The following is a 26,243-nucleotide window of genomic DNA, read 5'->3' on the forward strand; positions in this document are numbered from 1 at the left end:
TGCAGTTGCTCCCAGAGCCTCCTTTTCCAGCTGGAGAGCTGATGTTTCCTGAAGCACAGCACTGTGCACACTCCAGCTTGCTCATTGCAATTTACAGTTTCCTCTTCCGCTGCCCTGGGCCACTGCACAATATAAACAATAGCTGTGTCTTGAAAACCATCCAAAACAAATGGGTCTCACTGCCTGTGCTGCTCTCAGATCTGTAAAGAGAGCTTACTGTGTGCACAGTTGGTTTAATCCTGTGAATAGTCTGGAAAATATGATATAATGCTCATTTCTTACCAATCATTCCTTTGCTGGAGTCTTGCTAAAAAAAAAATTACCCCCAGATTACACTCTGTAGCCTATAGAACAGCTGAAGTTCTACTTCTAGAACTTGCTCCTTTTTTTTTAATATTTTTTCCCCACAGTAAAATTAACCATCTATAACAACGAAAGATATAAAAAAGAAAAAAAAAAAAAAAAGAAAAAAGGAAAAGCAAATTATCCTCCTCCATCATTATGAGCTGGCAATGCAGTGGTAATAAGCAGCTAGAGCTGGAGTCAATATTTGCCAATACTCTGAACATTCAGAGGCATGGTGTGCACCTGGGATTTTCACTAATATTTCCTGGATACTCAGACTTTTCTTTTTGCCTCCAGCAGTTTCCTGCTGTCTGAGTAAACTCCTCAGAGACGCTGTTTTTGCGATCTCCTGTGTTTTATAATTCAATGGCAGTTTATCACTCCTCTGAGTAATCCACAGTGGAATACACTGCAATCTTCTGCTATGGGGCTGTCAGGTGTGGGATCTTCACCTCAGAGCAGCTGGGTTTGCTGACCTTGTCATGACAGAACCTTGGGTCAGAGTGGAGGGATCTCAGCAAGAGATTAATGCCCCCACAAAAGGGCAGACTGTAATTCAAAGGAGCTGACCTAAGAGGATAATCTGAAAAAAAAAGTCAACTCAGGTTAAAGACTTACATTTTTTTCCTCAAATCACTCCCTGTCGTATACAGTCAACAACATTTATTTTAAGGTTGTCACCTGGGGTTTTCTCCTTCTCATCTGTTTTTTTCTGGCTGAGATTTCTTTGTACAGGAAGCAGACTACCTATGAAACCCTAAAGGCAAGGCTTTCCAATCTGTACTGTCACATTTTTCTGTATTTCCATCCCTCTAGTCTATCAGGTTGCCTTGTTCTTCTATGAAACATCTTTTTCTATCTCTGTATCAACAAAGCCTCCTAATTTCCTTAACAAATATCCTTTTGGTGGTACCAAGGTAACCTATACAAGACATTGAATTTTGCTTCCCAAAAGAGTCCTCAAGGACAGATTTCCTCCAGTCCAAAAACTTCCAATAATTTATTTGTTCAGATAAAGAAAACCCCCACTGGGACTACTATACAGCATCAAAATTCAAGGAATATGGGATTAATTCTAGCTATTTTAACTGAGAAAACTGAGTACCCATCACAAGAGCAGCCTTTGAAGTATGGAGTAATAATCCCAGTCAATCTGGATGACTCTCAATTACAAGGCTGTTATATGACTTCCAGTATCTGCCTTATTCCCTTGCACACACAAGGGTTGCACACAACCATCAGCACAAATAATAACCTCTTATGTGGTACCATATGAAGAAAAACAAAACAAAAAAAAGACCAATTACATCTACTTTTTTAGTTGTCTAAAAATTCAATTATTTGATCAAAGCAAAAGGTGAGGCAAGTCAGATGTGAACTATTTTCAATGAAAACAACTTGAATTTGATAATTTAATCTTCATGTATTTAAGTATTAGCCAAGAAGGCCAATGGCACCTGGCCTGTGTCAGCAATAGTGGAGCCAGCAGGACCAGGGCAGTGATTGTCCCCCTGTACTGGGCACTGGTGAGGCCACACCTCGAGTGCTGTGTCCAGTTCTGGCCCCTCAGCTCAGGAAGGACATTGAGGGGCTGGAGTGTGTCCAGAAAAGGGAACAGAGCTGTGGAAGGGTCTGGACCAGAGATCTGGTGAGGAGCAGTTGAAGGAACTGGGGGTGTTTAGCCTGGAGAAAAGGAGGCTCGACCTAATTGCTCTCTCCAGCTCCCTGAGAGAAGGGTGTAGCCAGGTGGGGTTGGTCTCTTCTAACAAGAGACAGCACAAGAGAAAATGGCCTCAGGTTGTGCCTGGGGAGGCTTAGATTGGATATTTGAAAAATTTCTTCACCCAAAGGGTTCTCAAGGACCGAAGCAGGTTTCCCAGGGAAGTGGCAGAGTCACCATCCCTGGAGGTATTTAAAAGACTTGCATGTGTGACACTTAGGGACATAGTTTAGAGGTGGAATTGGCTGTGCTGTGTTACCTGTTGGACTTGATGACCTTAAAGTTCCTTTCTAACCTAAGTGATTCCATTACTCTATTCCTGTGAAATTTCTTCTCTAATATTTTATGCCACTGTGCCACTGGATTCAGACTAATGGGGCTGTAGTTGTTTAAGTCACTTTTTCCCCTTCTGGCAGTGTAGCCATTTTGGTTGTACATTTGCTATTTGATGCTCATATGGTACAAGCTCTCAGCTTGCTGGTTTATTTTGAAAAGTTCTTCAGCTTCATATCTAAGATGAATAATGGTCAGGCCATTTGATCCAGGTTCATCTACCTCCATGAATTTTCATTTCACTTTGAGAAGAGCAAGTTCCATTTCCTTACACTCATTCCACCAATCTGTGGTTCCAACAGCATCTGTGCCCAGACTTACTGAAATGGAAGCTATTTTCTTTCTGAAAGATGATGTATTCCTTTAGGTGTAGGACCATAACATCCTCCTGGGAAAATGGCCCCATTTGTTTTTCCCTTAACTGGCTTTCATAATCCCAAATGCTGTTTGACTATTCTGATACTCTGTGATCATTGAGATGTGGTTTCCTTTGGAGATCACTACCTTCCTCTATTCCTGCAGGATTTTCTCTTTCTACAGATCTTTCTTCAGTGATTGTCCAACCATGGGCTTCCAATAACTACTTTTTTTTGCCCTTAATTTGCATACAAGTTATAAAATTCTCTGCATTTCTGTAAACAGGAGAATACAGTGAAGGTGTATCGTAAGAGTTACTGCAAGGACTGGTTCTGGGACTCAGGGTTTTATGTATTTTTTTCAGTCTGGAATGAATGAACATCTTGATCTTCAAAACTTGCTGCTCAAGGGAAAGTGAAATCATAGTGAAAAAGGAAAAGGAAGTAACCTGATAGAATTACTGTAGTCCTTAGATGTATAAGCAGAATAAATGTAGGGATTCTATATTAAATTTGTATTTGGCACTGATGAAATTGTTACTGAATCTAGTTGTGTTAGACAACATGATGGAAGTTGATGAAAGTAGGAAAATTTGATAATTTCAAGAATTATACAGGACTGTGAGTTTTATCTTCTTTGTGACTGATTTAGGGTAGAGCCAAGCTGTGGGACACACAGCTTCAGTATTTGAGAGGAATGCAGAGCCACAGCTCTGAGATTTTGGCAAACCACATCTGCTGGTGACACCAGTCTGTGACTGAGGTGGGGTTTGGGCATGCAGTAACACTTTGTCTTTCTTCTTTCTACATTGCCCAGCTTTCTCAAGTCTTTATGCACATCTTCCTCCATCCTTGTCTGCAAAACAAGAATTCTGTTTGGAATTCTGTTGAGCCCATCTGTTTGTGAGATCCTGTCTCCTTTGTGCCCACCTCCCTCTCTGTAGCAGTCTCCCTTTCCAGAGGAGAATAATTTCCTGTCTGATCTCCCAAGGATCTCAGTCCATTTTGGTAGATGCCTCTGCTGACCATAACGTGTCTCAATTGATGCCACTGCAGCCTGCTGACAGGGGGATAATTCACTATCCTGAACTCTTTACTTTAGATTTTTACCCTTTCCAAAAAAAACCAAAAAAAACCAAACAAGCAAAAAAAACAAACAAAAAACCAAACACAAACCACCATCAAACCCAGTAAGTGTCAGCTGCTGGTAACAAGCTTTTAAAAGGCAGAGGTCCTCCAAGGATTCTGTGTGCATCAGGGGCTTTAGTGTTTGGAGATGCAACGAGACATCTCCATTGATCATCACATAACCCATTAAATCATTTATTGTTGAAGTCTCTCTACAAAATCCCTTTTAAAAAACAGAATATTTTGTATTATTTATTACAAAATCCTCTTCTGCCAACAGCAAGACTCGCTTCATACAGAACTTCAATAATGGTAAACTAACTGATTTACTGCAAAGTAACTGATTTACTGGAATACTTCTTACATTTTTAATAGCTCTGTCTGTGTGCCTGCTGTTATTTGCACCCCGCAAAAGTGGCAAATGAAATACAGGATAGATGTTCTGAAAGCTGAAAAAAAGCAGCATAGTTTTAATGAACAGCTACCTGTCTGAGACATCTGCTGGAAAAAAAAAATCATCCCATTTCTAGATGGCTTCTGAAGAATACAATTTAGAAAGTATTTTAGACCTCAGTGATGTCATGGACCTTTTGAAAGGCAGGTCCCTGACTGGGGATAAACATGCAATTATCAAGACTCAGAGATCAATTTTGTTCTTCCAAAGATCAACTGTGAGAATCCATTTTGGACAATAAATGTTGGGTTTGTGCTCTACAACAAGAGTAGTCAAATTTCTCTTCATAAAGTGGACACCTATTCCAGTGGGCTGGAATAAGAACATACCTACTCTGTTCACAGCAGAGAACTGCTGACCATCTTCATTTACAGAATCACAGGATAAATTAAATTGGAAAAGACCTCTGAGATCATGGAGTCCAAACCAATTTAAAGTAACTACTAAACAGCAGAAGTTTAAATTTAAATAGGTCTATAGAAGAAAGTAGAGTGTCAATACTGTATGGTACAAAGGTGCAGCGGGTCAAATACAACTTAAGTGCCTCTCCTCTGACCCTCCTAGCTCAGTACAAATTTGGCTTGATGTACTGAAATTGATGGGAGTCAGCTGCAGACTGGTTGCAGGGATCACTGTTTATTCATGGCTCACACAATCTGCACAGAGAAATGGAAGCAGTTAATGCTACCTGGTTCCTTGAAATTCAAAGCATTAAAATTCCAAATGTGGCAGATCTCAGATGTGTCCAGCAGGAATAAACAACAGATTGTTTCTACTCAGAGCTGGAATTAGAGGGCAATACAGGAAGGACAGGCACCTCCCAGTCTGATGGCAGTATTTAATGGGTCACACAATTGAATTGAGTGGGGTTATCCCCTCTCTTAATCCCCTGCAAATCTTACAGACAATGCTGCTTTAGGTACCTAAGAGTTTTGGACATAAAGCCCCATGAAAATAGTATCTGCTTAAACTGTTTTGTCTCAGCTACATTTAGACTCTCTTTCTAACCCCATTCATTTCCACACATGACACATGGATTTCAATTCAAGCAGCTTAATCTCATTTTAGAAAGTAAGTCCAGGCAAGCATGGCAGAGAGCTGCCAAAAGTGAGGATACTTCTCTTTGCAATTTGATATAAGCCTGCTCTAGTGACATGCAATTCCACATGAAGATTTTGCTTCACAGGGATATGCTGTGAATACCAAGCTGCTGATGCAAAGGTTTGTTGAAGCAGGTTTCATGTTACTCAGTAATCTACACGAGGAAATACATCCCATTGTTGTAGCTGCCCTGTTAAACTAATGAGTAGGGAAGAAAAACGAAGGAAGAAAAACATGAGGACATTGGTTTATTCACTGACTTAGAACTCAGTTAAAGGCTTGTTAATGACATTGAATAGTGTACAGTCCTGCAAGAGGCAAGACCAGAGTTTTAGACAAGAGGGAAGACACACGTGGTATTTGACAGAAAGGGAGAAGTTTTTTATTACAGGAGTGGTGAAACAGTGGAACAGGTTGCCCAAAAATGTAGCAAATGCTCCATCCCTGGAAACATTCAAGGCCAGGTTGGACAGGGCTCTGGGTAACCTGATTTACTTGAAGAGGCCTGTGCTCATTGCAAGGGGGCTGGACTACATGGCCTCCCAACCCAACCATTCCATTAATCCATGATTCCATGAAAGCAAAAGGAAAAAGTGGTAAATTCCAGACAATCTGCAACAGTCAGAGCAGTCACAGATGAGCCACCTCAGCTTTTTATCTAGCCTACAAAATGAAAGCAAGATCCTTTTCCCTACCAGTACTCTGCAGGAGTACCATAATCACATAACAAATGGGAATCAGGACTCCTTACTTCCCACCAGCCTTCAAAGGAAAGCAGCTTAATGTGGCTAACAAGTCACACTTAGATATGAATGAGTGGCAGCCAAATGCAAACCTGACAGTTCAATTATAAAATATGCCAAGGCCTTCCAAGAGTGATTAGCCCCATAGCATTGAATAAGGTTACCAGAGGTGTGACTGACTAATTGGCAAAGCAGCATTAATTTTTAAATGAAAAACAGCATCTTATTGATGTGGGTTGCTAAAAGGACAAAGTATAGCACTTGGTAACTGGTGGCACATGAATCTAAAGGGCTCATCTCTATCTTGAGAAACAAACAACATCCAAATGGTTGGATAGCTGCCTGGCAAAAATCACAACCTACAAAATTATTAGGGCTAGAGCTTCCTTTTTGTCCCTAGATGAAGGACTGCTGGCTGGCAACATGGTTGATAAAGTTAAGCCACTTTTAATTAGCAAAATATATATTTATTTTTTTTTTTTGGAAAATAGTATTTGCAGATGCTGTAGAGACATTTTATTGGTCCTGACCCAAAGGAAGCTGAGTCAGGGAGATTGGTGACTGACATGAATGGCTGCTGTGGAAATGTGGTAACTATTCCCAAACATCATGAAAAATAAGGTGATCAGAAGTACTCAGCAAAGATTTCTGAAGGGAAAGTCATGACTGACCAACTTGATAGCCTTGAATGCCTCAGTGGATACAGGGAGAGCACTGGATATTGCATATCTTGAGTTGGGGTTGATTCCTGTAACATCCCCTTTTCCAAACTGATTATGTGTGGACTAGGGAGGAGGACAAAGAGGTGTACTGAGAACTGGCCACACTGCCAGGCTCAGGGGGTTATAACGAGCAGCATGAATTCAGCTGGAGCTGAGTCACTAGTTGGTGTCACCCTCAGATCTACAGTAGAACCAACAGAGTTTGCATTAATGATCCAGAAAATGGCAGTGTTCCCTCAGCAAGTTTGCAAACACATCAGCAGGTGGTGAGCAACTCTATTGTGCCTTAGTTGCTTGGCTTTTTCTTAAATTTTATTTCTCTTTTTATGATGTCCCTTATCATTATAATTACTAGTGATATTATTGTGATATTATACAATTACTACATTGTATATAATATATAATATATAGTATAGATATACAATGTATATATGTATACAATGTATATATGTATATGTATATAATAATATATATATAATATTATTGTGATATTATTATACAATTACTACTTATATTTTACTGTATTTCAATTATTGACCTGTTTGTATCTCAAGCCAAAGGTTTTGTCTTTTTTCCAGTTCCTCTCCCCATCCCACTGTGGGAGATGTTCATGCCACAGAAAAAACTTGGTGTTGTAGTAGACCCAAAAAAAAGAAAAGTATATGAATTTTACAGTGATAAAAAATGTTTCAATAGATATTATTCATCAGTGTACATATATTTCTGTGTGAGAGTAGTGGTAAATTAATTTCTCCATTCAGCTGGACAGACACACATCAATTAATTCATGTTCCTGTAGCACCACAGGAATTATTCTCATATTTCATATTTTTAAACAATATAAATGTGAAGTATGAGTGCTCATTAGCTCATTTTAAGTATTTGTTTTATACAGTCATAACTGCAAATAGTTATTCTTTTCAAAATGAGTTTCAGAAAATGTAACACTTTAATACTTTGAAGTAAGTGCACTGTAAACTAGAACTGAACTACTGGAATGAAGTTCTTTGCAAAATCTTATTTGCCTTATTGCTGTTCATGGCCATTCAGCAGATGGATAAAGTTTATTGATTATAAGCAGCACATAGTAATTTTTCTGGTCTGCTTTCTGGATTGCCTTCTTTTAAGTCTATATTTCTCCTGTTGTGTCATGTACATACAACTGGAGTTCATACTTAAAAATTGGAGTAAATACATACTTAAAGTCAAAGCTGACTTCATAACAAAATTGCAGGGTAGAATTAAGGCTATTTATATGGCACATGGACCAGACACATTAGGATATGTTAAATTTTTCTTAAGCACGTTCTAAATTCTTAAAATACAAATCAGAATATTTCTTTTGGGAAAGCTCACAAAAGTAATTTCATCTTTCACTATTAACATACTGAATTGTATTTTTAAATTAAAACCCTGTTGATACAATTTGTTATCACAAGACATATATATAGATATAGATATATAGATATAGATATAGATAGATGATAGATATAGTTATTGATTAGATATAGATAAATGATAGATAGATAGATAGATAGATAGATAGATAGATAGATAGATAGATAGATAGATAGATAGATAGATAGATAAAACAGTTCTTACAAACTACTTTATAGGTTTGCCTCCTAATTCTCTGAAGAAAATGAAGTTTCTAAACACCTTTGAAAGTGGAACTTAGATATTAAACACTTTCATAAGTTACAGCCAGGCTCAGAACAGGATTTGGTCAAAAGATGAAGATTGTTTGTATTCAAACTGAACACTGACTTGAATACATAGAAACTTTTTTTCCTGTTTTTCAGCATTTTTTGTTCCATGATCTGGCATTTCTAATGTAAATTATTTTGATTAACATATGCCAGAAATAGCAAACATATGTACAGTGGAACTTGCAATAAGGCTTCAAGGTGTAAAGGTGTGATCCCAAGCTCCCAACTCCCTTCATCAGGACTTTATGCATTATGGAGAATTTATGATATTATTGCACATGCTGAGGCTTTTGAGTATTGCATAAAGAAAAAAAACAAAACAAAACAAAAGAAAGAAATTTAAATATTAATAAGAACCCCATTTACTACAGTGTCAAAGACATATGAGAAATAAAAATTGAAATGCCTGGAAAAGTATGCTAAAACACTATGACTGAAAAGAACAAAACAAAACATAGCAAAGCAAAAAAGAAAATAAATAATGAATTAGCGATTCCTCTTGCATTGTTAAAAGCACAACAGAGGAATAAATGACATTAAAAGAGAACCAAACATAAAAGCTTCTTTTTGGAAGAAGTGTCATCATTCTCAGAATATGTCTTTAATTCAGCAGAAACATAAAAAAGAAAAAAAAAACAAAAATTGGTTTGGAGGTCTGCTTTTTCCTTTTGAGTTAACTTTTTTTGAGGTTAATAAGCTTGTGGACTTAAAAAAATTATTTTTGTTCACCTAGGGATTGAAATAGGTGTATAAACACTGTAAAAAGAGAAAGTTAAGCAAATACATAGAAAATTTATTTTTTTAAAAAATGGTATTTTATAAAAGCTATTCATCCTGCATGCAGTCCCACGGTAATGTTAACATTTTTCAGGATGTCTGGTGATTTCCAGAGTGACATCTGCTCAGACAGTGACTGATGTCCCTCGCCGCTCTGCTTTCACTTTATTTTATTCTTGTAGCAGGGTCGAGGGGTGTGTTACTGCTTTTATTAAGGTCTCTGGGAGTTTTGCCATCTCCTCAGGCCTCACTTTGATAAGAAAAAATTGGGCTCATGCTGCTGCAACCCAAACCATAAGCAATTTCCAATGATATCTTTTCCACACAGTCATTTCTCTACCTAGGCACTAGAACAAATGTAGGAACATATAATCCAGTCTCTGTTCTCACTGGTGAATACTTGTGTGACAAATCCTATTAAAAATGATTGATATACCTAAACCAGCACTTTTTCTCATCACCGTTATTTCTGTGACAGGGAGGCTTACTGGCCAGACTGACAATTGGAGTGATCATTAGACTTTATTGTCCTTCTGGAATTGAGCAAGGTCTGGGAAGGTGCAGCACTTCAGCCTTTTCTCCTGCCAGCCTGTCAGATGCAGCCACCCTCTGCTATGCTCTGGAATGACTTTCTGCTGCTACTTGGCACATCAGAGTTGAGGCTATTCTCCTACTCTGGTTCCTCTTTGCTTCTGAGGGAAGGATTCAGCTGCATAAGTGTGTCCGAGACTGTATTTGCTGCTTGGATACGCCATCTGTCCATTAGCTGGATCTCCAGAAGGGATGGCTTGGGAGAAGCCCTGTGACATATCTCCCAGCCCTCTGCAAACATCTGCAGACATGAGGGTGTCTGAAGTGACCTTACATGTTTAGATTTAGGCAAACAAATTATGCTGTGATTGAGAGTTATTTTTCATTTTCCAGTCTCCAAGAATGACCTTGCATATGGAAATTTGCCGAGACTCTTTGGTTTTCAGCTGGCTCAGGTGGAGCTCTCTGGAAGATTACTGTCACAGGCAGTCTGTGGTTTTGAGAGCAGGGATTAGGACCCAGAACAGGAATGGGGATCTGTTAATGGGAGCCTGTGCAGTGATGCACAGTGGGCTGGGGTGCAGTGATCCCCAGTCCCTTTCCTTCCTGGGGAGGCATAAGTGCTGGATGGTGAACATTTGAAACCTGAGGGCTTCAGAACCTGAGGTAACAGAAGCTAAGGTTACCTAGAAGCAAGGGATTGCTTCTCATTTGTCATGAGATCAAGTGGTTGAGTATGGCTAGATCCTCATCAAATACGAATTATTTAATTAAAGAAAAATAACTAAATTAACTCCTTGCAGTGATGAATGAACCACAGCAGCTGTGATATCAGGCTGGAAGCTCTTTGGCTATTTTCATTCTCTCAGGCTTGATCTGCTGTTGAGTTCTGTATCTAAGCAGAAAGGTAGAAGGACATACCAAATCAGATCCATGTAAACAGACATATTTGAAGGGACAAAGGGGTTCCTATGGCAGGCAGTGTTGGGTATAAAACCCTGTGTCACCAACAGACAGACCTGTACGTCCTTGTAAAGTATCAACAGCTACATTTTCATGGGGTGTAGATTAGTGTTCAGGTTTCCTCCATGAACTTGGGAGCTTCTGGCTGGCTGATCTCTGTAACTCAGCCGCTGAAACCCTTCAGAGGAGCAACACAGGCAGGGGACGGGAGCAGAAATAAGTGCATTATCCAGCAGGGGTGAACAGTGGCCTGCTAGGAAAGTGTGTAGATAAAAAAATACTCTTGCTTTCATGGGAGAAAGCACACTCACCTTTAAACATCCCTAGTCCTTGAGTGTGGTTGTGCAGAACAACACTGAAAGAAGTATTTTTGTGACAAATAAACTAAATCTGTTGAACTGTTACGTGAAGGAGTTTGTAATTACTAATATCAAGTACAGATGCAAAGCATATTTACTAACAAAAAGAACAAAGTTATCTTTTTGCAATGTTTACTAAAAGATATGTTTTGTAAGCAGTTTACATACATCATTGTGAAGGCCAAAAATGGGGAAAAAGATTCCAGCTTACATAACCATAATGGCCATTACTGGCTCTGTGAAAGACAATGATGGACAGAGTTATGTGCCCTGAGGTGTGCCTTTATATAGGCTTTCCCTTCACAGCTGCTCAGGGGCTTCTTTCCTCTGCTTTGTCAGGAGTCAACTCAATCCAAAACCTTAATGCATCCCTTTATCAGGAGCAGCTGGCAGAGCTCATGAGAGGCTTTGCCAGGAGTCCATGATTCCTCTAGCTCTCCCTCTCCAGAGCATCTGCCACCTTGACATTCCTCAGATGATTTCTGGGAGCCTCCCACAATCCCAAAAGAAGCTACCTGAGGATCTAGAAGGTCTCAAAGCACACCCAGAAGCTGCTGTGTCTGTTGCCCATCTCATTTCATACCATTCAACTCAGTTTTTTGCTTCCACCACCCTTTTAAATCTTGGAGCTCCCCATTTCTGAGCATGGGGCAGGGATCTGGCATTCGATGGAGATGCATTTGGACTAAACATCAAGCTTGCAGAAGTGAAGCAGAAGGACTTGGATTCCACATGGAGTAGTTTTCAATCCCAATAGCAGGGACAGGCAAAGGAAGGCATCTGCTTTACAGATGTCCAGCTGCAACATAACTGGAATGACTGATCTGAAGGCTTAGATAGGACAGGAAAAGGATAGGATTGGAAAGCAGCACTAACCCACTGAAGAACAGCTCCAAAATGTTGTGCCAGTCAGTCTGAAATTTATTTCATTGATCTAATGTGTTTTTCCCTTGTCTTATATTCAGACAAGATTGCTGAAACAAGATTAGCATAAAACCTTCACATATATATTTACACAGTATATCTTAAATGCATAGAAGCACATTAATAGCTACTATTGGACTTCAGAAATACTTTCCACACATCCCTCAATTTTCATTATGCAATTTCAGCCTTTATAATCCTTTCACCTTTGTCTCATCTCTGCTTTCAGAAATCAAAATTGGGTGCCTTGGTAGATGAGGGGAGAACAATGGATATTGTCTACACTTCAGTCAGGCTTTTGATACTGCTCAAAAGAGGAGAAAAGGCTCAGGAAGGATCTCATTGATCTGCACAGATATCTGAAGGGAGAGTGCAAAGAGGACAGGGCCAGGCTCTTCTCAATGGAGCTCAACAACAGGACTGGAGATAGTGGCCACAAACTGAAACACAGGAGGTTCTCTGAAATAATCTTTTCACTGTGGAGGTGACTTGGAACTGGCACAGGTTGCCCAAGGAGATGGTGGAGTCTCCATCCTTTGAGGTAACTAAAAACATACCTGGACATGGCTGTGGACAACATGCTCTAGGTGCCTTTCTTGAGCAGGGGGCTGGACCCAAAGGTGCCTTCTAACCACAATCATTCTGTGATAAATTTTGTGACCATAAATTTTGATTGTGAATTTTTCAGTTTTTTTTTTTCAATAGGAGATCTCCCTTTCACAGGTTTTCAAAAACAAAAAATGAAAATATGGATTTTGTGAACTTTTCCAGTTTGCCATACCTCTATTCAATAATTCCTACTAATTTTCTCTAATCAGGTACTTGAAAATTAAATGATCCATAATTTTCAGATTACCAGTCCTTCAAAATTTTCAGGATATCAGTTTTCTTTCTCTAAGCTGCACAAGGTAAAAAATAAATATCTCAAAACCTCCTCTGGGATAAAACAAATCATTTCCTTCCCACTCCTTGTCGTTGAGTCCCCGGGCAAAATACTGGCACCAACAGAATCAACAGATTACCACTCACAATTGCCTTTAGGCAAGGCAATATCCTTTTGGATTTTATTATGCTCTCCATTTTAAGTTTAAAGGATTTGTTTTTACACTGATATAATCTTTCAAAGCAGTGAGCTTTCTGAAGTTCAGTCCCTGTGAAGTTACTAACATTTCTAATTAATGACATGAAGGCACTCAAATCTCTTTTGTATAATAAAGTGAATTTAAATTAGTTAAAACAACAATATAAACCCTCCAATCTTTCTAATAATTTTTAATTCTCTGATTCCTAAGAATTATTAGCAGTCTGCTATGTATGATAAGAAGTGTGTGATTTTATATCCACCAAGCCTGGCAGGTGGGGCACAATTTCATCTGTCTTCATTGCCAGTGTGATGAGGTCTACTGGATGTTACTTCACATATTTTGAATAGGGATGCCAAGTAAAATCCAGTCTACTGTTGAAAGGATAATATTCAGTCTTCATGCTGTATTTTCTGATGCTGGGACATTCAAATTAGATTTTTCAAGTTGTTTTAGCTTTATTTAATATGTGATATGTAATGTAGATGTGCAGAATAGCAGTGTTAGTTATCTTGTCACAAGGATTGACAAGATCACAAAGCATATTAGCTAAGTGGTGTTTATCTCCCCACTTCTACTCATTGGGAAAGGATTGGTAGGGTGGAAACCACACTTACTGTTGGGTTCATGAATTGAGGAAGATTTGCCTAATGTGGCCTCTGGCTTAGTAAATAAAGAGATTGCAACAGGTAAAGATGCCCTGGGAATAAAAGAGTAACAGATTGATGCAATACATCCCCTGTCCTTACATCAAACATTGAATTTAGACAGAATGCCTGTTTAAGAAAGTGCTTGTAGTGCAAAACAAATATTCAAAGTCAGCACTGGATGTGTAAAAAGAGGTTCTGCAAAGTGGCTGGACACAATTTTTCAAGGGAAGTAGTTACAAAGGTGTTGGCAGTAATTACACTTGAACACTAAACAAGTGCCTGAAAAATTTTAAGGCTTTACAGGTTCAAGCTTTGATGGCCCAAATGATCTTCTTCCCCAAAACACTACTGCCTATTTTGAAATAAAGGTCTATACCCATCCCTCCAGCTGAAGTATAAATTGGGTGCTGGGTTTGCAATCCAGCTTTTCTGTCAATATTCAGAAAACAAAATATCTTACTTAAAGAGCCATGTGAGAGGTAGGAAATGAAAACCACCTGTCACAGCACATAGTGCAGAGCAACCCCCTGCACCTCTGTAGACACTGGTGCACAGAGTGCAGAGCTGGACCAAGGAGGGGGAGGAGATTCAAGAGTCTCTGGTACCCAAAACTGGACAGTGAGAAGAAATACAGCCCTGTCAGCCTCAATGTGGTGCCAAGTAAACTCATGGAGCAGCTTGAGAGCCATCATGTGGCACACACAGGACAGCCAGGGCATCAGGCCCAGCCAGGATGGGCTTGTGGAAGACAGGTCCTGCCTGACCAACCTATCTCCCCTATGATAAGTGACCCACTTTGTAGTTCAGCAGACAAGGAGCACCGTCCCCCAACACCCTCTTGCTCAAACAGGATTTATTAAAACAAATGAAAAATTTTACAAATATATTTACAAAGGGTTCCACACTTCCTGGAAGGGGGAAGTCCACAACTGGGACTATTTCCAGGGGTTGCACAGGAAACAGGAATCTGAACTCTTGCTCACCTCCTCAGCCAGGAGGGGAGGTAGCACAGCACATTTTCCTGTCACTGCTCCCCACGGCCACGGGCGTGTTTCACCAGAAGGACCTCCACAGTGGCTCTAGTGGAAAAAATGTACAATGAGTGGTCTCAGGGGCAGGGGGCAGCAGGGGGTCAATCATGTCCTTGCAGGCATTCAGGTATTTGTAGGCACTGCCAGCTCTCATGGCTGCATGCAGCCCTCAGAAAGTTGCTCTTCGGAAGGGCTTGGGAAATGTGCCAGAGGTCCTTACCTTATCTGGGGGCTTCTCTGTCATGTCATGAGAGTCAGGATTATCCTCACAGCTCTCCTCCTCCTCCTTGTCCTCTGTCTGCTCCTGGGCACTGGTGGTTTCCCACTGGCTGTCGTCATCACAATCTGAGCTGCTCTGCCTGGGCAGCCAGTAGACCCCAAAAAGCACGAGGAGGATTTCAGCACCAACCCAGAACTGCCACTCCTGGCAAGCCAAGAGGAGCATTCTTCCTGGGCTGAATCCACGCTGCTTTTGTATCCTCTGTTCCATTGCCAGCAGCTGGGTCATCTCCATGATGCGCTCCTTCTCATGTTGCTTCAGGACCTCTTCTGTCACCCTCACTGTTGGAACATCTACCCTCAGTGTGTATTTCAGAATGCCCAGCAGCACCAGGATTTTGGTGATCTTTCCAGCTCTGGCCTGGAGGAAGAGGAGGGAGAAAGCAGCTCAGCAGGGCTGGGTGATGGGGCAGCCATCCCCACAGCCCTGAGGTCACTTGCCCCAAGAGTGGAACCTGCCCTGCCCAAGACACTCCCCGCAGCCCCTGCACCCTTTCCCCAACCTTAGAAGTTCCCCTGAGTTCTGGTGATTCTTGTCTATCCCTCATCCTTCCCCCAGCCTGCCCCACTCACTGCTGCTTCAAGCCACACTGCAGCCAGATGGAATTCCAGAATGGAATACCAGATGGAATTCAGAAGGAACCAGAGTTTATGACCTTTGGAAGAAGGGTCAGCCTTTTGGGAGGGCTGCACAGCTGTCATGGCGTCGTGCAGGGAGAAAATCAGAAGGGCCAAAGCCCAACTAGAACAGAATCTAGTTATATATAAATTGCCATATAAGAGAATAAAAAATGTTTTTTATAAGAGTATTGGCAACAAAAAGGAGGACTAAGGAGAATCTCCATCCTTTACTGGATGGAAGTGAAATATAATAAGATAGGATAAGGAAGAGACTGAGGTGTTTAATGCCTTCTTTGCCTCGGTCTTTAGAGTAAGGCCAGTTGTTCTCCATGTACCCTGAACTGGAAAAGAGAGATGAGGAGCAGGCAGGAAACAGCAGCTGGGCAGAGGCACCCCAGCAGGATGCAGGCACTGTTAAACTCAGCCCACGCTAGAGGATGACTGTCCTGCTGTTCACAGACTGAGCAGGAGTTATTCCCAGCTGCCCAGTCACTTGAGTGATTTACAATCTTTCTCACCAGCCAACTCATCTGGCCCTGCTGTTCCTCTTGCTGTGTCAGGACCTCTGCCGTGGTCTGCGCTGCTTGGGCACCTGCCCTCAGTGCATAATGGAGGACAGCCAGCACCAGCAGGATTTTGGTGATCTTTCCAGCCATGGTCTGGGGGAGGAGGAGGGAGAGAAGGGGCTCAGTGGGGTTGGGTAGCAGGGAGAGGGTGGCTGGGGCAGCAGGGGCAGGAAATGCAGGGCCCGGGGACAGGGCACTCGCCCCAGTGGTGGCACCTGCCTCGCCGGAGGTCTTCTCTGCACCCTCTCCACGCTCTCCCCAGCCCTGGGAGCTCCCCAGGTGCTGGTGCTCCTGGCCTGGCCCTCGCTCAGCCCAGCCTTGGCCCTGCCAGCCGCACTGGCCGCTGCCTCGAGCCGCACTGCAGCGCTGACACCGCAGCCACAGCACCTGGAGACGTGTCCCCTCTGATGTCACAGACACCAGGGCTCCATGGCCACACCCCAACAGCCAGCTGTGCCCTTGGATGGAACTCTCATGGAACTCTCATGGAACTCTCATGGAGCTATCGTGAAACCACACTGCTTAGGACCTTTGGAAGAAGGGGCAGGAGGCCTACGCAGCTTTCAAGGGGTTATGCAAGGAGAAAATCAGAAAAGCCAAAGCCTGACTGGAAGTTAATTTACCCAGTGCTGTAAAAGACTGTAAAAAACATTTCCATAAATACATTAGCAATGAAAGGAGGGCTCAGGACAGTCTCCAGCCTTTACTAGATTGCTGAGGGTAGCACAGTGACAAAGGAGAGGAAGAGGCTGAGGTACTTAATGTAAGGCCTGTTTGACAGACATGACTTCCTCCCATGACAAGATGACCCACTTAGTACATGGGGGAAAGGCTGTGGCTTGTGTTTCCCAGGAGTTTAGTAAATCCTTTGATGCTATTTCCCACAGCATCCTCCTGGAGAGAGTGGCACTCTGGGTACAGAACTGGCTGTGAGGCTGGGCCCAGAGTGATGGGGAATGGAGTTAAATCCAGCTGGCAGCCAGTCATGGGTGAGGTTCCCCAGGTCTCACTACTGGGGCCTGTTTGTTTGAAATCTGTATCAGCAATCTGGAAAAGGGAGTCAGGGATAGACCTGTCAGTTTGCAGATGACACCAAGCTGGCAGGAATGTTGGTCTGTTGCAGGAAGATTCTCCACGGGGATCTGGGCAGGCTGGATTGATGGGCTGAGGCCAAACATGTTAGTTCAATAAGACCAAGTGCCAGGTCTTACACTTGGGTCACAGCAACTTTAGGCAAAGCACCAGGCTTGGGCAGAGTGGCTGGAAAGGTTCCTGGTGGAAAAGGACCCGGAGGTGGTGGGTGACAGGAGCTGAACAAGAGCCAGTATGTGCCCAGGTGTCCAAAAGCCAGTGTCATCCTGGCTTATATCAGGAATAGTGAGGCCAGCAGGTCTTGGGAAGTACATGGAAACCCCTTGCAATCACATTATTTAAGGCAGGAGACACTCTGTAAAGGCTTGAATTATCTTCAGGCTGCTCGGTTGTATTGAAGGACATAGTGGTGGGACTGCTCCATCAGTTTGTTCTGCGTGCTTATACTTTTGTGTCTCTTTTCAGCTGTTCCTAAATACTCATATTGTAAGTATAGAACAGATCAAGGGCTGCTGATCACTTTAAAGGAGATATCAATGAGATCACCCTGCCCTTTGCATAAAGCCATAGCAGCCACACCAAGTCAGTGAACTATTGTAATAACAAAGGTAATTTTAAGTTTAGACCTTAAAAATGCTATGAAAGTCAGCCTATTGAATTCCATGGGAAACTGAAAACCTGAAGTGAACTAAGAGAGAAGAGGGACCAATTCCTGGACAGGCTACATAACAATAGGCATTTCTAACCCTACCATTACAGAGTCCTGCTTCAGGAACTGCAAGAGTCATTCCCAGCTGGTCTTTTATATATTTAAGTAGAACATGGCAAAAGAAACAAATATAGTGGGTGTCACAATGCCTTCCAGGATCTGCAGGCAGCCTGTGCAGCAATTTTGACACAGCTCTGTCACTTCAGAGCTAAGCATTCTTCCTGTAATGACACTCCCACTACAATTTGTATCTGGCAAACGAAGCCACAAGCATCAGTATTTACAGATATGCTATGTGGCTGCTAAATTCTGGAAAGAAAAGTCCCTTCCAACCCAAACCATTCTATAATGCTATGAAAATAAAGAGCTGGACAGTGTCCAATGGCAGTCACACCATTATCTAGGAAGAAGATCAGCAGCAGATCAGTCCCAGAACTTACACTTTTGACCTATAATTCTCACCCTTATCTCCAGGGTCAAACCAAAATATTTACGATTCTATAGTGCATTATGCTGAAAAAGGATATCCATTTTGAAACTACCAAAATGGAATTGCAGGATGCCTATTAAAACAGTTTAATTACTTTTTGTCAATCCAACAGCCACGATCCAACCCATGCTAGATATTAGATCTCTAACCAAGGTGCAAAAGCTTCATTTAAAGTTTATAACTGCAGCAACCGGACATTAGTTCACTTGAGCAAGGCCAAAGTGTTTCCCATTGAAGCACTAAGAGAGTATTCCTTTGGAACCATGGAAACCAAATGAGAAGAGGAATGGGAATGTTTCATAAAACAAACCTAGCAAGTCCACTGTGGGCTACTCTCCTGCCCTGACACTAAGCACAATTGAAGTGTGAGATTTCTGCAGGGTTTTTTTACCATGTGCAAGTAATATAGAAAATTGTATTTCCCCAATATATGTAGTGTATTTTCTCACCAAAATGTGGTTGGTACAAAGTCATCAGAGTACTCTGTCAGATCAACTGTCAAAAGTCATCCAGGAATAAATAATTCTTTTTTTTAATTTTTTTTTTCTACTTAAAACACATGGTTTGTGAGCAGGGAAAGCCAACAAACTATCATATTCTACACACCTACATATCAGATGACTGGGATTTTTCAACAAAACTCTACTTTTACTACTTGGCAATTTATTAGCTTGAATTTTAGAGCCTGCTGCCCTGTATGTACTATGTTCCTGCAATATTAGCTGTTCTTTCAAATAACTTGATTTGTTAAAGACTCGTTTTTCTCAAAACTGCTGCAAAACAAAAACAAGTTGTGAAGGGGGAGGAAGAGAGACTCTCTCCAGGCATGAGATAATTTTTGCCTTATCTCATTTGTACTCCAGAGAGGTTTTATAACTCCTGTTGGATCTCATTCTTGTCTTTCTCTAGGATCTTAGCACAGTGTAGAACATGGCTCTGGGATGTTGAGAAGTCATACACTATTGAAGCATCAAATTATTTTCAGCCTCATTTTTAAGCTTGTACAATCATGCTTGCTGCCTCTGTGTTTGCTCCCTCTGTCCCCAGTTTCTCTTAGATCTCTTGTTTCATAGTCACCGCCACAGAACTGGATAGATCTCACTGACACAAAGTTGCCAAAAGCTTTCAAAAACAGTTGGGCCAAGAGGGGAGACAGAATGAACTCAGCCTTTATTGGGCATCAGAGAATCTGATGAATCTGAGAGCTCAAGTCTGAGCCTTTCTTAGTTACAGGGACCTACCTGCATTTACAAAGAACAGCAGATTTGGGGGCATAGCAGTCAACTTTTCTGGTGAAGAATATGTTGCAATTTCACAAGTAAAAATCATAGAATTACAGAATAATTAAAGATGGAAATGAACTTTAAGATTTCCAAGTCCAGCCATTATCCCAGCACTGCCAAGTCCACCACTAGCTGTGTCCCTAAGCTCCACATCTACACATATTTTAAATAGCTCCAGGGAAGCTGGCTCCACCTCTTCCCTGGACAGACTGTCCCAATGTTTTTAACAGCCTTTTTGGTAAAAAAAGGTCTCATAAAACCCAATATAATCCTCCCCTGGAACAACTCCAGGCCATTTTCTCTTGTCCTGTCACTTGTTACTTGGGAGAAGAAAGTGACCCCCACCTGGCTACAAACTCCTTTCGGGTGGCTGTGGAGAGCAATAAGGTCACCCCTGAGCCTCCTTTTCTCCAGGCTAAACATCCCCAGCTTCCTCAGCTACTCCTACCAGGCTTGTGTTCCAGACCCTTTCCCAGTTCCATTGCCCTTCTCTGGACACGCTACAGCCCATCAATGTCTTTGTTGTAGTGAGGGGCCCAGAACTGGACACAAGATTTGAGGTGTGGCCTCACCAGTGCCCAGTACAGGGGGACAGTCACTGCCCTGGCCCTGATGGCCACAGTGTTCCTGATACAGGCCAGGTGCCATTGGCCTTCTTGGCCATCTGGCATGTCTGACTCATGTTCATCAGCCTCAGCCCATCAATCCAGCCTGTCCAGCTCCCCCTGCAGAACCTTCCTGCCCTGAGAAGATCAACAGTCCGCCCAGCTTGGTGTGATCTGGAAACTGATGGAGGACGCACTTGATCCCCTTTTCCAGATTGCTCATAAAGATATTAAACAGAGCTGGCCCCAGTACTGAGCTGCTGAGTCCTGGGGAACCCCACTGGTGACTGGGCACCAACTGGATTTCACTTCCTGAACCACCACTCTTTGGCCCAGTCATCCACCCAGTTTTATACCCAAAAAACTGTACTCCCATCCAAGCTAAAATATATTTATATCCTCTACACACACACACACACACACATCATATAATAACCCCAAGAAGGATGCAAGTGTTCATGTACATTATGCACTTCTGATGCAGAGTGTAAAATAACTAAATGTTCTTCAAAAAGCCAAGATGAACTAAAGCAGAATTCCCAGAGCTGATTTTATCACAGTAAAAAGGCACTGGAAAAAGCTGAAGGAGATATCTATATCTGCAGAATAGTTCTGTTATTTCTAAAATTACATTGATTTCTACCAAATTTATTATTTTGTTTTTATTTTTTTACTGACATGTACAAGTCTTTCCTGGTCACCTTGAACTGGAATTCATCTTCACTCACAAAACTAGCAGTAATGACTACAGTTATATATCATGGGCCAGTCACTCGGTATAAATCAGGGTAGATCTAGTGACTAGGACAGGACTGAGAATCTTTATAGATGTTGTTCTCCTGTGCCTTCTTGTGATCACAGTGGTATTAGCTCATATTTTCCTGCCTGTATTTATATTTTGTGGAATCACTGTCTACTGAGTTTTGTTTGCTGCTTTGTTCTTGTTGGGGGCTTTTTTGACAGTCAGCTAAGTTGTGTTGTGCTATTTACTCAGCACCAATTGTCTTCTGACTTCTCTTGTTAGGCAAAAAAAGAAGCTACTGTCTTGGAAACCATCTCAGTGAAAACTGTCTGGGAAAGATCAGTAGCACATAATATCCTGGAAAAGGCATAACCCCCTACACAACATGCACAGGACTGTCCTGCTGGTATGGCTGTGCCATCTACAAAGGCCCTAAAGAGCAGGAAACCTCAGGGCTGTCACTGCAGTGTCATAACCACCTGATTATCTCCTCACCAGAAGGCCTGAAGGCTTGCTTTTATTCTCACTTGTGAATGTTTCACACCAGCTGCAGATGATTAATCCTTAAATATGGATATTAAGAGCCACCTTCTGTTTCTTAAATAGCTTTAAGAACTCACACAATTCTTCAAACATATCTGTTTCAGAGCTTAGATTTGCACCAGCCCTGGTGAAATCTCCATCTTCAGACTACAATTACTTCCTGTAAACTTGGGAATTCAAGTAAAGAAATTCAATGTTGCCCTTCAGATTTCCAGGCCAGCTTCTGATCCATTTGTAGAGGTTTATTGTATCCTTTGTTCCTAAACTCTGTCCCACCAGAGTATGGCTTGTTGTGACAGCCTAAAAATTATCATATCCCTGCTGAAATGAAATTCCTCTCCATTCCCAGAGGATCTCAGGAACCTTCTTGAAGAAGAGAGTAGGTGCAAAATAAAACCCTTTAAAATGGGAAGCAGCACTTAATCTACACATAATAAGAAGTGTTCAATTGACTCTATCAAGTCTTATTTGCTGAGCCTTGTCCTTTAAGTAGTCAATATTTGTAAGGTGCAAGCCTGCCCTTCTCAAACTTTATCTAAAGGCTTTCCAAACTGTTTAAGGTTCATGAATCTTAAGCCTATGATACATTTTCTTCACGGGTTTTCTGGAATTTTCTGGAATGTGTTATCGCAGCACACACTGACATCAGAGAAAGGCAAAATATTCCTCTGCTAGCACCAAGTGGGCAGGCTCTGAATCTAAAGGTGCTAATAAATGCATAAGCCATTTAACCACACAGGATGTGGTATCTTGAAAAAGGTCACCTTTCATGATGAAGACTTCTTCGTGGTTTTCCAGGATCTCAATTTCACAAATGCAACCATCAAAAAGGAAAAACTGGGTTGAAAGAATCATTTTCATACAGTTAATTGAAGCTGTTTTTCTGGTTTTGTTAGATTACAAGTCTCATGTGCTGCACAGAACACAGTCAGCTGCATAATGTACATTCTATATATTATTGCACACACTAACATTATATATAATACAATAATGAGTACATGCCATAAATAATTCTATGATTCCATTTGTCACTGTAATATGAATTCATTGTAAAATAATAGTAGTTATTTGTGGTTTATACACATCTAGAAGTGGGAAGAAGGTACCATACGGTGATAAATTGCTGATAATGAATAACATAGAGATAAAAAACTAGAGAACTCCTTTAAAATATTCTTCAAATCATTTAAGTATTGTAACATAGGAGAGGAACATGCTCCAAAAATAATGAGAGATTTGAGGCAGTGGAAAACAAATCATTCCTCATCTAAGGGTGTGAAAATCTATGGAAGCCTAAAGGAGATCTAGAAATTACTCTGGCAATATCCCTGGGAGAAAATATTAAGGACAAGAAAAAAATTTTGCAGAGGATGTGTAAAAACACATTTTATTCAAACAACAGCTACTGTCAGAAAAAATGGTCAAGCTTTTGTGTACACAAACCACACTTTAAGAGCAGCCTAATGACTAGTATTACAGGCAGCATTACAAGATATTGGAGAAATACTTAACTATGAAGAAAGGAATATCACAAGTTCAGCCTCTCATGGTAGTGTAGTTTAAGTTGGATGTCTGAACTGTCTAAACAAGCCCCTTTTTCACTGATTGCAGAAATTTCACATCATGCAGCTGTGACTCCCTTCCAGAAAATGTATCCTAATTAGCTCGTGTATATTTTTAAACTGCACGCTATATGGGCAATGAAACAGAGGAAAGGGAAATTAACAATGAATAAATCTCTTTCACCCGTCACTTACCATAACAGTTACTATGTTCTCTCTCACACAGACACATATACTCCTTCCTCTTACTCACATGGACCTCCTGAGAAAGAGAAATTAAGACCCCCTTCATAACATTTCTTAATTTTGTTTGCAACCAAAATTGAATTGAATGCACAAAATCCAGTCACATCTCAAAACTGAAGCCACCTGTCCCATCTCTGTCCCAGCTACCTGTCTGTTGCCACTGAATAGACAGCAGACTACCCAGAAATCCTGGAAAGGGAGGGCAATTTCTGAAGCACCATGTTATGCACCAGGAGCATTCCCTATTCAAAAAATAACCAAGAAAATTATCTTATTGCTGCAAAAACAATACTTGCAGAAGCAGAACTCATTAAACTGATGTAAATAACTGGTGTTTCCATAGCAAGAAAGGTATTTCCCTGTAGTTCCTCCATTTGTCAGAAAGCACTTCTAAGTGATTTTAGGGAACACCAAAACTAATTAAGAATGTCCTTATTCTAGAAAGTCCACACAAATAAATAAATATGCATCCAGCTCAAGGATCTGCTCTGCTTTTTCAAGGACATTCATTCACATGGGATTCCACATCTTCAGCTCCTCCTTGCAGCTCCTTTTCCCAGCCCTCTCCCCACCTTTGGAACAGGAGGAAACTTTCTCACAGACATTTGAAACCAGCAGATGCAGGCACCAGCTCCTGGTCTAGCAGAGCAGTCTTTCTTCCCTGTGCCCGACATTAACCTGAAAAACTCTCACTGGGAGGACAAGTGGCCTTTCCTTTGAACAGGATATTCAGGAAGTTTGAGGAGTGTTGTTTTTCCCATCTGGGGACTTACACAAATCTGCTTGAAGGCTGAAGTCCAACCCTCCCTTGTAGGCACCCTTTCATGACAGTTTTCATCCATCTGGGAGGGCAGGAAGAGGCATTTTCTTTGCAGCTGCTCCCCATGAATCAGCTGGCAGCCACAGTGCCCATATTCTTCCTCCAGGACTTTTAGGACATGGCATCCACAGCCCTTCAAATTTCTAATCACTCAGAGAAATCTGAAGCTTTGTTCCCAGTCAACAGCCTGTCCCCTGGCAGCAAGAAGCTGGGCTTCTGCACTTTTCTTGCATATTTACTGTAGGTCACTGCTTGTAATTTCCTACTCTCAGTGCTCAGGCTTTGGTCCTCTACAATGTCTTGCTTTTCTCACACTTCAGTGGCCTTCTGTGTTTTACATTAGGCAATCAGCAGGATGACAAATATGACAGCAGTCTCCAGTCAGCCTCCTGAGTGTTCTCAGCCAATATGCCAAAAATACAATGGCTTTTCCTTTTTTCTTTTTTTTATTGTTTTTAAAATGTTATCTGGATAGTGGCTATAGGCATCTGTTGAGCTTGCCATATGCTCCACATTTCCATATAGGAAGATGATAATGCTAATACAATAATTATTTCAATAGCACTTGTTCATGGTTTAAAAGGAGTGTTTGATGTGCACATACATAAGTTCAAACCTGGAGCTATTACACACAATTAAAGCATCCTGCCCTTGGGCACACAGGACACTTAGCACACAGGAGCAGCAGATTTATTTGTGTTTTCTGGTCTGGTCATAAAATTGAATCAGTGTTTGTCTCCAGCTTAACCCCCTTACAATTGAGTGGCTGGAGCAAAACTACAGATGAATCTAATAGACTCAATCTCTTCATTGAAGAGATTGTACATGTCCCACCTAAATTAGATAGTGCAATTTTCTGTCTCTGGCGCTCTCATGCACTTCTGAGTGTCTCAGGGAAGCCAGAGCACTGCAACCCTTGTACCTGCCCCATAAAACTGTAGATATAAACACTGGCCCCTATTTGAGGTCTCTGGGGCAAGAGCATCTCTTTGGCTCATGCTATTGTTGTGACTAGCACAGCAAAGCTTAACCCAGGACTCTCAAGCAATGCCATGGTGAAAGCTGAATACACCAATGTGGAAGAAATACAACATTAACTTTTCCTTGTATGATTTTAGAATCTATAGTTCATGAGAGCTCTAATATGTAGCCTTGAATACATCTTTGCCTACTAGCCCTGCCCCAAGAACTCTTTCCATGCTGATCTTGGTCCTCCTCTGTCTTTGTGGACCTGCCTGACATTCACTGGATCTGACCTGTGGATTGACCTCCTGGTTTGACCTCAACCCTGCCCTATCACCATGGCTGTGCGTGGTGATCTGGAAACTTGGTTGAACCTGTGATCTCATGCCCTCCTGTGCTCCCTTGAGGGAGGTGATGAGATGGGCTCTGGCTGCCTATGGCCCCCTGAGGAGACCCCTGTGGTCCTCTGCTTCCAGGGAGCTGCTGGCCTTGCTGCACACGAACATCATCCCTTTCTGAAGCAGAGCACCAGTATTTCCTTGGCTAATAAGTAAAAAGCAGAATTGCTTTTGGGTTTGAATGAAGTAACACAGAACCCTAAAGTAAGGAGAGTGAAAAAAAAGCCACAAACTTGTCCTAGGGAACTTAAAAGGGGAATTCTGCCAAGTATGGAATTCATCTGCAAGCTTCCCAGAGCACTGACTTCCAGAGTAGATGACTTCACCTCATTAGCAAAAGTGTCCAAGTCAAGCTTCTTCAGAGTCAATCATCAAAAATGGAAAATATTTGTCATT

General features: G+C 41.5%; 1 protein-coding gene across 1 annotated transcript; it reads right to left on the reverse strand.

Annotated features, from left to right (window-relative positions):
- Positions 1-15,097: 15,097 nt before the first annotated feature.
- LOC148184774 (uncharacterized) lies at positions 15,098-25,313 on the reverse strand. The gene is made up of 4 exons (XM_088068412.1): positions 25,243-25,313; positions 23,616-23,664; positions 16,347-16,487; positions 15,098-15,568 (listed from the first exon to the last, which is right to left on the reverse strand). The coding sequence occupies exons 1-4, from the start codon at positions 25,311-25,313 to the stop codon at positions 15,098-15,100; spliced, it is 732 nt and encodes a 243-aa protein (XP_087924538.1).
- Positions 25,314-26,243: the final 930 nt, after the last annotated feature.

This window comes from Pseudopodoces humilis, chromosome 2 (genome assembly GCF_049639895.1).
Source record: "Pseudopodoces humilis isolate 2021_Gansu_Grassland_sample_001 chromosome 2, ASM4963989v1, whole genome shotgun sequence".
Classification (NCBI taxonomy): Eukaryota; Metazoa; Chordata; class Aves; order Passeriformes; family Paridae; genus Pseudopodoces; species Pseudopodoces humilis.